This window comes from Phodopus roborovskii, unplaced genomic scaffold (assembly GCF_943737965.1).
Source record: "Phodopus roborovskii unplaced genomic scaffold, PHOROB, whole genome shotgun sequence".
Classification (NCBI taxonomy): Eukaryota; Metazoa; Chordata; class Mammalia; order Rodentia; family Cricetidae; genus Phodopus; species Phodopus roborovskii.
Genome location: NW_026126645.1, coordinates 4,052,379 through 4,069,457, shown reverse-complemented (window position 1 = coordinate 4,069,457; position 17,079 = coordinate 4,052,379). Strand labels below are relative to the sequence as shown.

At 41.1% G+C, this 17,079-nt stretch overlaps 1 protein-coding gene across 1 annotated transcript in view; it reads right to left on the bottom strand.

Moving 5' to 3' along the window:
• Eif4g3 (eukaryotic translation initiation factor 4 gamma 3) overlaps nucleotides 1–17,079 on the bottom strand; it is a 204,378-nt gene that overhangs the window by 54,852 nt on the left and 132,447 nt on the right. Inside the window, exons 14-15 of the mRNA XM_051173661.1 lie at nucleotides 4,463–4,545; nucleotides 18–23 (exon numbers count right to left, since the gene is read on the bottom strand). Coding sequence (XP_051029618.1) covers nucleotides 18–23; nucleotides 4,463–4,545 — 89 coding nt within the window. The remainder of the gene's footprint in view (nucleotides 1–17; nucleotides 24–4,462; nucleotides 4,546–17,079) is intronic.

Here is a 17,079-nt window from a genome sequence, read left to right as displayed (position 1 = left end):
CAGAGACTCCTGCACACCTCTGCCTTTGAACCAAGTTTTTGGGGAATTAAAGAATTAAAGTTCTACAAAGATAATCATATTCTACTTTACAAGGAAGGCACAAGTTTTGTTTTGAGACAGGGTTTCTCTGTGTAGCCCTGGCTATCCTCGAACTCACAGAGATCCATCTGCTTCTGCCTCCTGAATACTGGGATTAGAGGCATGAGGCACAAGTTTTAACTCATCAGAGTCCAAGGCCATGTATGTTGAACATACACACAAAAATCACTTACAAACAAACAAACATAAAAAACCTCAGAGCAATGTCTCTCTGGGGAGTCTATTTTATAGGCCAAGAGAAACTGTTACACCTCAGTTTATTTCTACCCAAAGTCTTGGTGTTGAACAACATGCCAAAGGTGTTCTTGAGCAGCTGAACTCTTGAGCCAGAGTTCTCTGTGAAGTGTCTGGTGAAGGGGGCATCCTGGACACATCCTTCCTACTGTACTCCCAAGACGGGGATCCCGGGGCTGCTGCAGCTAAGCACTATCCTATACACATGCCTGTGCCAAAGCCTGTACTATATACACAGGACACTTTACCTGATTTGTGTTAAATCAATTTTGTTAAAGTCAAACATGTCTACTTTATCACTTTAGTATTGAAAAATACTACATGTTTCTCTACAATACAGAGATAACAAGGAAAGACACATTGGAAAGTCTTATCAATAGATATGGATGATCTGAAAGACCTAGGTCTGCTTGATAGTGTGCAGACGCGCGCACACACGCACACACACACACACACACACACACACACACACACGAAGAAAAAAATATACAGAATCTATCAAAAGAAAGAGATTGCTGAATGTTGAAAGCTAAAATAGTACAATGCTTTGACGACATAAGAACTTGAGTCAAAAACAAACAAACCAGGAATGAGGATGTAGCCAGGCAGCAGTATGAGCGAGTACCTGGAGTGTGTGAAGTCTTGGATTTAATTCTAAGCACCACATAAATGAGAGCAAGATGGAAAAAAAAACCTCCTAACATTTACTGAGATAAATCACCCAGGCCTATAATTCCAGTAGTAGGGAGGAGGAAGCAGGAGGATTAGAATTTCAAGGCTGGGGTTGGACAGATGCATCATGGGTAAACTCCCTCTGTGCAAGCTTGAGGACCCATGCTCAGATCCTTGGCAACCATGTTAAGAAGCTGACACAGAGGCTGGTAGGATGGATGGTTCAGTGCTTGCTACAACACCTGATCTGAGTTGGACTCTGTGTGTGTGTGTGTGTGTGTGTGAGAGAGAGAGAGAGAGAGAGAGAGAGAGAGAGAGAAAGAAAGAGATAGAGAGACACAGAGGGAGGAAGGGAGAGGGAGGGAGAACACACACACCCACACTTCAAGGTCATCCTAGGCTACATAGAAAATTTTTAAAAATCAGTATCAGGTATCAAACACAGAGACTTAAGGGCTAGCCTGTGACACATGAGACACTATCTTAAAACAAAGAAGAAAGTAAGCAACCTAAACACTCAAATCAGACATAAAATGCCAAGAAAATAAACTAGAAATGATATACATATTTTTTTTAAGCAGGCCACTTTTAACTTTTGAAAAAGACTGGGTGAAGCTGCATTGTGAGTAAAGGGCCTCAGTTTCATGCTCCAGGCATTCTAGTATGCGCTAAGCAAATTGACAATGACCTTGAAACATAATTTTTCTATTTCAGTACAGGTCAGGCAGGGGATTTCCACTGCCACAACTTCCAGGACTTCAGAGATCCACCTGTGTGTACTGTGTACCAGTTCTGGATATCCCAAAACTCATTTTGTAGACCAGGCCGGCCTTGAACTCACAGAAGTCACCTGCCTCCTCCTCCCAACTGCTGGGACGAAAGGTATGCATCACTACTGCCTGATGAGTATTTCCGGGTACCTTTTTTAGGCTGTAAATGACTGAACAAAATATTTATATGGATACTAATATGTAGTTCCATATGAACTTAATTATATTATTTTTAAAGGCTGAGAAAATAATGTTAAGAAAGGGTGAGACTAATCAGTGGAAACCAAGATAAAATCATCAAGTATTTAATACACTGTTCTAATGATCATTATTTTAGGAAAGGCACGGGACAATTCCTGAGTGAAGACAGTATGAAAAGGAAAAATTATTTTTAAAATTGTAAAAATAGTTCGTGTGCCCACAAGTACACACAAGTGTGCATTCGTGTGAGTGCAGTGCCAACAGAGTCCAGAAGAAGTCATCAAGTTCCCTAGAACTGGAGTTGTAGGTGGTTATGAGCCACCCACTTTGGGTGCTAGGGAACAGACTTGAGTGTTCTGGAAGAGTGGCCCATTCCCTCACCAACTTAGCCACCCTTCTGGAGCCACTACTTAAAACTTTACACTATGTGGTTAGTAAGTGGCTGCTTCACAAGGAGTCAAAACACGCTCACACGCTCACAACATGATAAAGCAGGGCTACAAATTCTGGCCCAAGGTCTAGTTTTGGCTCACCAACTGTTTCATAAATTGTACAAGTTAAGAATGATTTTATTCTTGACGTAGGCGGACTTTTCTGTCCCACCACTCAGTTCTAAAATAACACCGAGACTTATTAATAAATGCTTGGTCAAAAGCTAACTCTAACATTTTAAATTAACTCATATTTCTTACCTATAGTATGCCACGTGGCTCAGTAGCTTTTCTCTGTTCAGCAAGTTCACCTCCCACTCCTCCAAATTTCCCTAGAAACGCCTGAGGCTCCTTTCTTCACACTCTCTTTCGTCTACCAGTCCCACCTAATCTCTACCTGCTCAGCTACTGTCCAGTCAGCTTTAGAGTGACATAGATTAACACAGTGTAAAGGAATATTCCATAGGTTATAGGTTGAGATACCAAAAGAAGTATGTGTCTTTTAAATACAAATTTCTGTGACTGCCAGTATGTTTACTGGAACACAGCCACACTTCATCCACTGACACAGTGTGTACTGTGCCAGGCCTTTAGAGTTGTGGTGGGAATATAAAACAGACCTCAAGTATTTACTATCACAACCTCAATGAAGAGTTCTGGGACCTCCACACTAAAGAAAAGAATAAGTACGTGAAGGTAGATGAAGGGAGGTCCATCCATTCAGTATTCAATAACTCTTCGAAATGGGTCTGGAGCACAAAGGACAAAAGTAAACTAAAGTGACTGAACTAAACCCAGCTGCGTCTCCTGAGGAACCCACATGTGATGGTCAAGCCTTACCCGGACTGTGTGCGACTCCCCAGCCTCTAGGAAGTATCTTATCCTCTGCAGGAACATCATTTTCTCGTCAAGCTTCAAGGAAGGCACCAACTACTTGTACCTCTCTAACTTAGTGCTAAATCTTGTCCCTCAGAAGCAGAGTGATGTCACACTCATACACCTTTTTTAGTGGTTGCTAGGGAACTCACTGTGACATCAACAGAACATCATATTAGGACAATAACAGGACAGCAGAAGCAACAACATATACCGTTAGCTGTGTGGACAAGATGGAAGTTTTTTTTTTTTTTTTTTAAGAAACAAGGACCTCATAAGAAAATTATTTAAAAGCTGCCTTAGGCAGCAAAGTGACTCAATAGGCAACTCTTGCCTTGAGAGGCTGATGACATGAGCTGGATTCCCAGAATCCACATAAACGTAGAAGAAAGAACAGCCTCCCGAAGGCTGTGTTCTGAGACATGTACCATGACATAAATAAACGCAGGCACATAAGCACAAATAAATAGTTTGCCTTGATGGTGCGAAGCTGAGAATTTTATTCCCTGGTTTGGGCCCAAGTTTTAAATAAACTCCCTTCCTTTACCAAGAAGAAAAATACATTATCCCCTAAAATGTAATAATATATCTTCAGTAACATTTAAGAAAGTAAGAGTTTAGGGAATGGCAAGACAGCCAGTCAGTAAAGTCCATGACTAGGTGCTAGGCATAAGAACTATTTGATTTTGGGTCCCCAGAACTCAAAAAAGAGGCAGGCATATCCCTGGAGCTCACTGGCCTGTCCAACTAGACAATGAACTAAAAAATAATGGTTGAAGTGATAGCCAACACTGACTTCTGGTCTATACATACCTAAGGTACATGAATGCACGTGGATACACACAATGAAACAATGTAGAAACATCACACACAAACACACAAAACAACAAATAAACAAAACCAAAAATTAAGCCCCCCATACGCACATTTTTTTCCCCCAAATAGGGAGGAGTTGACTAAACCTGACTATTTACAAGGGGCATTCTCAAAGAAGAGCAACAATTATTCAAGGAAATCAAGTATCTTTAAAAGTCTCTAACAAAAAACACCAGACATTTGTTTCTGAGCTTGATAGGCCAAGATCTGATTGGAAAACATTATCTCAAAAAAGCGACATGTCTTTATGAAATGCAGTCACTGATCTCCGGACAAGCTCAGGAGGGAGGGGCTGTCACTCACCTCTGCCTCTAACACCTCGTCTGGGGTTCGGCTCCGATCTTTCGCTTTCTTCCATGTCTTTGGTGCAATGATGGCTGTTTGCACTGAAATACAAGATCAGTTCTGTTACTCACCTTTGCAGTCTGCTGGGCACTGACACATCTAAAACATCCTTGCATTCAAACCCAGAAGCACTGAGAAATTCCCCTATGGCCAGGAGCCAGATGATGGCTATCTGAGCACTTGTATGGCAGCAGCCTAGCTACTGCAATATAAGGTAAGGGTATCAGACACAAACTCAGCTCTCCACAAGTGGTTTGGATATTCCAACATGACATGAGAAATCTGGCATAAGATTCTGCAGGGACAGAGCATCCCTAAAAAATCTAAAAATCCAGAACCTAAAATTCTGTTTTGGGGGTTATTTTTGAGACAGGATCTCACCATGAAGCTAGCCTGGAACTATGTAGACTAAGTTAGACTCCTCAGAGACATCTGCTTGCATCTGTGCCTCAGAATGTGAAGCAGCTGCATTTTCAGGTTACAGATACTCCTCTAGTCAAGTCTTCACATTTATGTCTGAATAGAAACCCGAGGTCTGAAAAGCTGCAGTTCCCAGCATATCAGATTAGGGGTGACACAGACTGGCTTGAGAGCAAGGGACACTTCTTAATCCCCGCAGAGGTCAGCTATACATTCTAAAAATGAGGTCAGTTAAGATACATGTGGTCAGAAAAAGATATATACAGTGAAGACAGAGTCGGGGGGGGGGGGAACCTCTAAAAGTGTATTTTAAAATATACATAGGCTTGGAAGAAAAAAGAAAATAGAGAAAGTCCTTGAGAAAAAAAAAATAGAGAGTAGCTTGGTATGGTGGCCGACGCCTTTAATACCAGCACTCAGGGAGGCAGAGGCAGGGATGTCTGTGATTTCAAAGCCAGCCTGGTCTACAAAGTGATTTCCAGGACAGCCAAAGATACACAGAGAATCCCTGTCCCCAAAATACCAAAAAGTAAAAGAAATAGAGTAATAATAATGATAATAATAATGGTAATGATAATAATAATAATGACACATCCCACATCAAGATGGAAACCAAGTCTGGATACTGTATGTTATTGTGTTGTCTTTAAATTGTTTGACTGCTGATGAAGGAACAACAGCTGCTAAAAGGCATTTGATTATAAATGCTGCTGGATTAATCTAACCTATATATTTTGAAAATGCCTTGACTTCAAAATTTAAGTCTAAGGACATGCTACTTTGGAAAAAAAAAAAAAGTTCTGCTTTTGTTTCCATAGAAGATGAAAAGCTGTGGATCCTTCTAGATTAACATGGTTTGATCAAACAAGACCCCCTGAAGCAGTGGTCCAGGTGATCCAACATCCAGGACAGCTTCACAGATTGCTACAGCCAGGAAATGGCCATGGTTCTGAGTTTTCTTAGGATCCCCTTGGGATTAACAGCATTCCCAAATAGCAGGAAGCAGTTTGGAGAAAGCTACTCCCAAATTCCCAAATATTGTTTATGAATGTTTGTTTTCATTTAAATGTGGTTGGTTATAAATGGTTAATGATCACAGTCAATCTCTGTTTAAAAAAAAAAGGAATATGATATAGAAATGAATACTTTGCATTGATATAGATTTTGGTGTATTGATACAAACTTAAGGTCAACTTTGTTATATTCTACTCTTGCTTAGATATTGTGTTTTTTAGCTCTTTTAAAAATGTAATATATACATTAGATACAGATTACAGATAGTCACCTGTAATAGTCAAAACTTATAGTTATGTTAGGTTTTCTAGATATACGAGGGCTGAGAACCAAACTGAGAGGGTGTGGTGGAGCAAGGATTTCCTGTTACAGCAGCAAAGGGTACAAAGGGTTACATGCCTAGGTGACTGCCTACTTTGTTCCATCATGGCTCCCAAGTCACTGCTGTGTGCACACAGGCAAGTACTCTCTGGGTTAGTCAATCCCCAAAGAAAAACCCAACCACATGTTTTCTCAATCTTCAAGGTCCTTTTCAAGCTAACAAAGCAGATACTATCCAACATCACAAAACCCACTGCTTGTCAATTTCACACACAGACTTCAAACCCCCAGCATTCCACTTGTAGCTCTCTCAACATGCATGCATCTCATGATGGAAGCATGTTCATGCATCGCCACAAAGCACCACAGTTACTACACAGTCTTGCTCTGTCAAATTCCAAGTCTCTTCTGAGACTCAAGACAAACTCTTAGCTGGGAACCCTTGTAGAGTAATAAACCAGCTCACATCCTTCTAAGCTACCAAGGCATGGAGGAGGCATTCTGGAAGGTGGGGGTAGATACAAGAAAGGAAGACAAAGCCTAACAGGGTAAATACTGAGTCCAGTTAGCTCCATGCTCAGCACCTGAAGCAGCCACTGGCATGTTGTGGCCTGCAAAGGAAGGTCCCTTACAGCCCATGTGACCATGCCCATGCTTGGATTGACTCTGCTGTCACGGGTGTCCCATGTTCCTAGGAACTCCACTCTTCAGGAGCCTCCACAGTTCCTTCTGCTTCACCCTCACAGCCTGGTGCACTGCCCTCTGCCAGGCTGCCTACAGAGGCCCCGTCCCTGCCTCCCTGCTTAGCTTTGGGCCCTCCTCTGAACTCTGGATGGTGGAGCTCCTTGCAGGTGACTGGAACCCAGCAGGAGATTCATGAGACTGGTGACTTGACTTTTTAACTCTTCAGTTCTGAATGCTTATAAAGGTCAACATTCCTTGGAAGATGTCAAGGTTTACTAAGGCTTTCAAAGTAGCCAGACTCTTGTTTCTACTGCCCTGGCCTCTGGGTGGCCAAGTGTGGAAAACACTTCCAGAGGCAACAACCAGAAAGCTGTGGTGGTTTTTTTTTTTTTTTTTTTTTTTTTTAAGTATTCAAACAAATTCAGACCTCACAGTTTCAAACTGTTTCTGGGTCAACAAATCATCATATGCCCCAAGGCACCTTTACTATTGTCTCAGTGCAAAGTACTTAGCTTCTTGGTCTTCTTTTTCCACCCCAATTGGAGACAGGTTCTCACTACTTAGCCCTGGCTGGCTTAGAACTCTGTGCAGACCAGGCCTAGCTCTGGTTTCTTTCTAACACATCTAGTGTCTTGGCTCTCACTTTCTAAGCCTCTGCCTTTCCACCCCCATGAATGCTGTTTCAGCTATTTTGTGTTGATTTGCTCCCAATTGGCACCCTAGGGAAAGTTGGTTATAACCATGCCACAGCCAGGATGCTGAGCTGCCTGGGAACTTCTTTCAGCAGGCTGATTAGTGAGTGACCTCTGAATTAGATCACAGTCTCAAGGCATGTGCAAAACAGAAAAAAAAAAAAAAAATGATGCAATATGTCCCCCCCCACACACACAATCCTTACGGTAAACCTAGGGGCCCAACCTTCACTGTGTGTGTGATTGTGCATGCACCAAGAATGTCTGTACACAGCTCTGTACACTTACCTTACTGCCTGCCAAGTCCTGCTTGCTGCATTCTGGGGCTTATCTAAAGTTGTTCAAATGCCATTAAAAAAGGGGCCAAGGAAAAAACACCCTGCCACTGATTAGGCCCAATACCTGGGCTTGCCCCAGAGTCAGGCTGCAGAATCCCACCAATCCACGAGGCCCCTAAGCATGAAATCCCACACATCCCTAGCCACCATGGAATGGCCTATCCAAAAAAGAACACTATTGTAGCTCTGTGCCTTGTTGGTTGATGCTACTTCTCACCCTTAGAGGTAGCCGCTCTCCTGGAGATTTCCTCACCCTTAAGTCTCTTAAGGGTGGTTTCTTGTGCATGTAACACCTTCTCCAGATTAGAGCCCAGACATAACAACTTTTACCCAGCTGGAGCAGAGCAGAGTTGTTACACTGACCTGAGTAAAAATGTAACACTTTTGCTGGGGAAACTTCCTCCTAGTCTAGCGAGCTGTAACACTGTTAACACTTCTTGTTACACTTGCATTGGGGAAACCTTTCCTTGGAGCAAAACTGTTAAACTGCTAGCTGCTAAGCTTATAGTGACTTTGTGGTGGATGATCCTTGGTTCCCAGTGGCCAGGATACCTTTCGATCACAGCTGCAAAGCTTACATTCAGTTTACTAAATGTTGTTTAGCCTTAGTTCATATTAGTATTCTGGGTGGAGGAAGTAATTTTTCAAAGTGAGTCACAGGGACATGACTGAAGTTTTAAGATATAGTAAGAGAAAAACTGTAAAAGAACTAAAGGTACAGAACTAAGATAACTGAGTCATTTAGTAGAAGCAGGATGTAGCTCCAGTGAAGGCACTTGCCATGAAGCAAGATAACCTGAGTTCAATTAATAGGTCCTACAAAGTGCAATGGAAGACTGAATCCCCACAAGCTGTCCTCTGATAGCCATACAAAGTGTTGCAAACATGTATACTAACAGAAACACATAAAATAAATGTTTAAAAGACAATAAAAAGTACGAACAGAATAAAATGTCTGACTAGCCTATAGCAAGTCCGTATCAATTCGAAGTTTGAAATTTCACATCCAGGATATAGCACAGTGGAGACTTTTATGAGCCACTATCTGTGGCAGGTCCTAGAATCCAGCACCACTGATTTACAGGCGATTGTATCCTTTCTCCTTTCCACAGGACCCACGCTACATCCACATGTGCATTTTATCCACCTTATTACTCAGAGCCAAGAAGTGGTCTCCACAGCTTTGTCTCCCTGTCACAATGGGACTTCTCACCCAGCTACCTGGCTCTAGTAACTACCTGCTTGTCATAAAGACCTGAGTTGGACTTTTCATTTGAATAGAAGCAACTAACAGATGGTTCCTGAAATGACCAGAAGTTAGGAGGAACTAGGTGGGTACATGATAAGGTGGCTGAAGTAAGACATATAGTTAGGGGGATAGTTCAAGGTGGCTGAGGCAGTAGAACTTCATGCTCAAAACCAGCATGGACACAGGGAGTTCAAAGTCACGGTGAGCTACACAGAAAAAGATTGCCGCAGAAAGCCAAAGGCTACTACCACGAATGGTAATTACAACCACCAATTAACAGCACAAAACACATGTAAGTCAGCGTTACATCTTCAAGCTAGGTATTTATTTACTCATTTAGCAGATTCCAGCATGGCTCATGGAGGTCAGAGGACAAGGAACTTGTCCTTGCCTTTCATAATGTGGATTGTGGAGGCCAGGTTGTCAGGTCAGGAACAGAGGTCTTGGGTTCTGGGGTCTCTTTCACAAGTTGCCATGATGCTCAGTCTAGCACCAAAGTTTGTTTAATAATAACATGTATCTGCTGTTTTTCTGTAAATTCATTCTTGTCACAATCTGGTACTGAGTTGAAAGGGTGGCTAGCAGTTGGGAGCCTCAATTACAGAAGGGTTCCTTTTCTTTCTTTCCATTCTGTGGGGTCAGTGTGCATTGTGTGTCCTGAGTACAGGGCTCCTGAGTACAGGGCTTAGCACTCAAGTGTCTCAAAACCAAGGAAGCACTTCACCTACTGAGAAGGGGCGAGCACACTGTCACAGGCGTAACATAAGCAGAGTAGAATGTTCCAGCAATGGAACTTCCTGAGAGTTCCCACCCCGGACACCTGGCTTTTAACCCTTCTCATCCATCCTCTTCTACTAGTTTTCTTCTTAGCTCTCTGCCCTTCGGTCAGCATTAATCAGAGTCCACACATTCCCAAGCTCTGGGACTCTACCAGGTTTCTTTAGGCAGTGTAATCTATTTTGTCTTCCCCCTTGACATTTTTGGTTGTTTCAGAAATTCCCCAGGGAGTCTAGAAAAAGCAATGTTGATTTATGTTGGAAACAAGGATGCTCCAGGTGAGAGGAAAGAGATCCTACAGTGGAGACTATACAGCATGGCGGCACACCCTCGATTCCAGCACTGGGGGAGGCAGAGGCAGTTTCAGGCAGCCTGGTCTACACAGTGAATTCCAGAAGAGTAAGGGCTACAGCATGAGACCTTGCCTAAAACAATACAAAAACACCCTACCATAAACAGTGACCACATAAAACAAATGCAGAGAATCTCGTCAATAAGGAACGAGGACAGGGAAAGAGAAGCTCTCCCCACCTCAGCCTCTGAGGCACCTAAGAGGTTGGTAACTTCTCCCTGTTCTGTTCAAAGCTTTTCAAGGCTGAGCATTGGAAACAAAAATAGTAAGTATAAGAAAATGGAAGGTTCAGCCCTCTGTTCTACCAAAAACAGATGTCTAGACACAATGGAGAGTTTTAACAGTTTCTGAGGTGGATGCTGAGGCCAAAACTATGAAGATATTTTTCTTTTCTTTTTTTAAATTTTTTTTTTTTTGTTTTTGTTTTTGTTTTTTGAGACAGGGTTTCTCTGTGTAGCTTTGGAGTCTGTCTGAAGATATTTTTCTTTCACAGTACATTAGCGGTTTAGATTTCCATATAGCAGGGCAGTGGTAAGGGACACTTGGGAGTCAGAGGCAAGCAGATCTGAGTTTGAGGCCAGCCCGGTCTACAGAGTTCTACGATAGCCAGGGTTACATAGAGAAATCCTTTATTGAAAGACCAAAACCAAACCGACCAAAATGAATAAATGAATAAATTAAAAATACATTTCCATCTAAATATCAGCACTGCATCTAAATATCAGCACTGCAGTATGCTATGCAGACTAACATCACACCAAATGCTTATACCATAGCCCCATGACCCTGTGCATGGGAAAGTGCCTCTGTAGATATGGTAAAATTAAGCATCTTCAGATGGAGAGACACTCATTAGAAACCAAGTAATCAAAAAGGCCCTTTTAAGTAAAGGAGGCAGGAGGATTGAGGGAGGTGTGAGTAGGTCAACTGCCCAGCAAGGCACAGTGATTGAGAAAACAATGAACAGGCTCCCCAATGAGAGAGAGACCCAGAGATGCAGGCCTCTGGGAACCTCCTATGCATGCCACTGTGGACCTCTGACCTACAAAATTGTAAGGTAATCCATGCCACTGTTGGTCAGTACATTTACAACAGCTACTGTAACAGCATGAGAAACATTCCACAAATCTTGCTGTGTTGGCTTCTCATTCTGCTACAGACAGAAATGCTTTCCCTTTGGCTTTTCCTCTGACCTCCAGGAAGTTCAGCACCTGGTGTCTGAGTGCCAGGAAAACTTGCCCATGGGATTTTCACAATGATTTCCAAACTGAATTGAACCATGATAAGAGAAAATACCTGCTCTGACTTAAGTTTTAGGAATTTAAGGTATTCATTATGCATGTGGCGCAGAGAACAGCTTATGGCACCTAGTTCTCTCTCTACCATGTAGGTACCTGGAGGGAAGCAGGTTCAGGCTTGGTGACATACACCTTTACCCACCAAGCCATCTTACTGGCCCAACTGGAACACCTTTTCAATGAACTGCAACCAAGTCTGTCTTGGTAAATTTGCTGTGTGCACTTTAAGTTTAATGGTTTCACAATAGGATATTTTAAAGTCGAGTAAGTGAAGCTGACAAAATAGCCTGTTCATTTCTACCCTGCTACCATGGTGGAAGGAGAGTTGTTCTTAGACTGCCACAGATGTGCCATGGCACATACTGACATACAAACATACATGCAAACACAATAATAACAAATAAAATGAAAAGTTTATATTTACAACATGATCAGGTTAGCTCAGGAAAGCAAATATGATTCAATACTGACTGATAAAAATAAAAAGTAAACCAAGAAAGCAAGCTCTAAAATAATTTCAATGGATGCAGGAAGGGCACTGAACCAATTCTATTCATATGCCAAGAATAATCTCTCAGCAGCAAGAATATTTCTCTAGCAAACTAGGTACATAAGTGACTTCGTGCTTTCTCCTACACAGGAAGAGAGCAGGAATATCTGTTTTCCTACTGTCTGTTTAACACCAGACTAGAAGTTCAACTGTGTTATTAACAAATAAACGAAAAATACCAAATCAAGTTACGTATGTTTTGAAAAAACATAAAAGTGGTAAGAGGAGGTCAAGGAGATGGTGTCTAGCACAGTGCCACAGTTTTAATCCCAGCATCCAGGAGGCAGATGCAGTCCCGTCTACACAGAGTTCGAGAACAGTCAGAGGTACACAGGGTCTGTCTTAACACCCCACCTCATTAAAAAACAAAAGAAAACAACAACAACAAAAAACAGACTTCAAAAAGTTGTCATCTGACCTCTGCAAGTGTATAATGAATGATGCATGTGCACACATACATGACTGGTATATATGTGCATATACACACATGATAAGAATTTGAAAAGCCTTTAAGTCTAGCACTTGGGAGGCAGAGGCAGACATTACACTGTCATTGGTTTAATACAAAGCTAAACCACCAACAGCTAGGCAGGACTTTAGGAGCAGAGAGAATGCTGGGAAGAAAAAGGCACAAGGAGTGATGGGAGATATCATTCTGTAAATATGTTTCTCTTACTGGTTAATGAATAAAGCGCTGTTGGCCAATAGGAAAGCAAGATAGGTGGGACAAGGAGACAAGGAGGATTCCGGAAGAGTAGGAATGAGATCCAAGATGGAAGATGGAGAGAGCAGAACGCCAGCCTCTCTCTCCGGTAAGATGAGACTATGTGGAAATACTTAGATTAATAGAAATGGGTTAATATTTAAGACAGAGCTAGCCAACAAGAAACTAGTAACTGGCCAACAGCATAATATCAAATACACAGTCTGTGTGTGTTATTTGCGGCCCAGGTTGGCAGGGGAAAAACCTACTTGTAACAAAGGAGTTATGATCCAGACTCGGAGGAAGCAGGAAAGCAATATGGAAGAGTACAGGAAATAAAGCCACAAGGCAGAAAGTAAATGAATAGAAATGGGTTAATTTAAGTTTTAGGAGCTAGTTAGAAACAAGCCTAAGCTATTGGTCAAGTTTCCATAATTAACAAGTCTCCGTGTTGTGATTTGGGAGCTGGCAGGCAAGAGTACCTACAATTGGCGCCCAATGTCTAGCCATGAAAGACACGAGGAGGGATAAAGGAAGATTCTAAACACACACAAAATGAATTCAAACTTGGCTTCCTAGTCTCATGTCTATCATGGTGGCCACGGTTTTTAACAATGTGCATAGGCTTAAAAAAATTGGTATAGACAGTAAATAAACAAAAATAGTTTTACAATAAAGTCAGGTGGGGCATTGGTGGCGTACACCTTTAATCCTAGCACTCGGGAGGCAGAAGCAAGTGGATCTCTGTGAGTTTGAGACCAGCCTGGTCTACAGAGTGAGTTCTAGGACAGACTCCAAAGCCACAGAGAAACCTTGTCTCAAAAAAAAAAAAAAAAAAAAAAAAAATAAAAAAAAAATAAAAAAAGTCAGTAAATAAAAAAAGAGTAAAGTAATAAACTGGCCACGTAAGGCTGGAAAATACACAACAGTCTGGTTCCTATATGGTGTCTTATTAATATGGAATTTAAAAAAAATCCTAGTGTACAGAAAAACTCAATGACTGGTGAAACACTGAATTATGGAAACCACTAAAACTGAAGCAACCTATGTTTTAAAAATGTCTTAAATTCAAAATGGAAGTCGGACAATGTGCTGCCCTGGGGTTCCACTGGAATCAAAAGGCTGTGGATTCCTGCCAGATTAATAGAGATCAGGTATGACCAGGGGAGACCTCCTGAGTATCTTGGCTACAGACACGGGGAAAGAAGGCAAGGAAAAAAAAAAAAGACTACAGGAAAGGTGACATGCAAGCTGATACCATGACAATGGGAGATGAGATGAGACACGATAAACCTTACTGGTGACAAATTCCTAATGACTTATTACATGCCATCTTTTCATATGGCATGGATAGAGATATATATTATAGTTTGATTATATAGTTCAAATGGACTTACAAAGTTGGCAGATGCCTTTTACCTGTACAAACACAAAACAACAACAACAAAAACTCATCTTTAATTGAATTATTCACAGCACACATTCCATACTTGTGTCTTTGGAGATGTTTATGTAACCTCTGAAACTTTGTGTGTTTTCAGAGCATGGGGACTACACACGAACAACAACAGGTGGCCCAGGTGATCCAGACTCTCAAGAGTGCCTCTGTTTAAGTTTTGTCAGCATTCCACATCCAGAACAGTTTCAAGGCTGATGGCTGAGATGGTCCAGCTTCACAGACTACTACAGCCAGGACTTCAGATAAGCCTTCCATTTTCCCATTGCACAGAGGGAACAGGACAACAAATACTACAGTTAACTCTCCCAAGGTGTAACCATTATCCTAATTTTCCCAGGGTCTCCTAAAGATGCCAGCAGGCCAAGACAATCAGAAGCAGTCTAAAGAACACAAAAGCCCACATTCCCAAGCGATGGGATGGACACCTTTTGGTCATTTTATGGGTAATAGATCATTTAAGGGGGCTGGTTATAAGTTGTTAATGGTCATGGTTAGGAAAAAAAAAGCTAAACAGAGTTAGAGTCAAGGATCTCTTTCTGAAGGAAAAAGGGAATATACTATAGAAATGATGAGATAAAAAGGGTAGATTGTTGAGTGTATTTTTAAACAACAACTAGTCTCAAATATTTTACACGGGTATGGATTTTGGTATATTGATACATATTTAAGGCTACTGTTTCTACTATTGTTTAAGGTATTATACCCATGCAGCACATTTAAAAAGGTTATATCAAGTTTTAGACTTTAAAAGCTATTAGGGACAGGTAGAATTAACATACTAAAAATGGCCATCTTGCCAAAAGTAATCTACAGATTCAGTGCAATCATCATCAAAATACCAGCACAATTCTACACAGACCTAAAAAGAATAATACTCAACTTTATACGGAAAAACAAAAAGACTGAGGATAGCCAAAACAATCCTGCACAATAAAGGAACTTTGGGAAGCATCACCATCCCTGACTTCAAGCTCTATTATAGAGTTATAATCCTGAAAAAAGCTTGGTACTGGCACAAAAACAGACAGGTAGTCCAATGGAATTGAATTGAAAACCCTGATATTAACCCACATACCTATGAACACCTGATTTTTGACAAAAAAGCTAAAACTACAATGGAAAAATGAAAACATCATCACAAATGGTGCTGGCACAACTGGATGCTGACATGTAGAAGATTGCAGATCACCATGCACAAAACTTAATTCCAAAAGGAACAAAGACTTCAACATAAATCCAGCTAAACTGAACCTCTTTAGAAGATAAAGTGGGAGATACCCTTGAACGAATTAGTTAGCCATCTATAACTATAAAACTTATAGTCATGTTAGGTATGTTTTCAAGATATATTTTAGACACTTAAAAGACCTACAGAATATGGCATTTAAAATGTTTTAATAACATAAGGCTTTTCTTGACAAAGAGACACATCTGTGCCTAGAGACACCAATCTACTTCAAAAAAGGGTGATGGGAATCAAAGAACCACTATATGGAGTTTGCTTTCTTTATAACAAAAGCTAGCCATCTGGACAAGAAAATGCCCTTGCCTCTACTGCTGACAGTATGCTTATAAACTGGACCAGCAGGACATAAAGAAAAGTGACTGCCAAACTTTGCCAAGTCAGGGGGTAAGGGTAGGACAGTCCTTCAAAACTTCCTGCTACACAGAAAAGTCTCTCAGACATTATAGGCCCGTAGGCAAAGAATGGATGCCCTAACACTGCAGAGAAACTTTGGGTAACTGTCCAGGTAGACAAGATATCTCTGTCTTTTTGGAAGTGGCTTGTACTGTACTTCCAGTTTACTAAGGTAATAGTATTTCCTTCTGGGGTCTTTGAAGGAATCGAAGACTGGAGAGTTATAGTTACAATAGGAGGTAGTTACAAAACTTTGGACTCACCAAGATAGGGTAAATAATTGGAGTATTTTCTCTGAAATTGACAAATACATATGGACTGCACATTGTAAATGTAGTTCTCACTGTTTATAGTTTATACTAGTTAAAACCTTTTTTATTTAGGCAAGGGAGAAATGTTGTGGTATATAACTTTACACTGTGTGAAGATATTTCACTGTGATAGATTTAATGTAAGGCGAAATGGCCAATAGCTAGGCAGGATTTTTGGGGCAGAGAAAATGCTGGGAAGAAAAGTGGAAGCACAATAAGTCACTAGCCAGACACAGAAGAAGACACAGAAAAGCAACACAGCCAAAGTAAAGGTAAGAAAGCCATGAGGCAGAAAGAAAATATGAAATTTAAGTTATAAGAGTTAGTCTGAAACAAGCCTAAGGTATAGGCTGAGCTTCCATAATTATAAGAAGTTTCCATGTGGTTATTTGGGAGCTGGCAGGTGGGGAAAAAAAAAAGCCCACCTACAAATATGAGGCAAATACATCTAAATTCAAGCTCCAAGGGTCTAAGCACCTACCCGCACATGCAAGATCACACACATTTCAAATAGTGTGTACATGGCATCAGTGAGTCTGGCAAAAGGTAGAAGACAAACATATTTTAAAACATTGCTGAGACAGAGATGCAAGTGACAAGACAAACTACATTGACCAGAAGCTGCAATAACACCAGGTGTCATCTATGCTTCAAATGAATGCAAATTGCCAAGGGCTTGCTTATCTTGTTATTTCATCAGGCAGATTCCTGCTATGTAGCCTAAAATGACCTGGAACTCTCTGTAGTATAGTAGGGGAATTTTGTTAT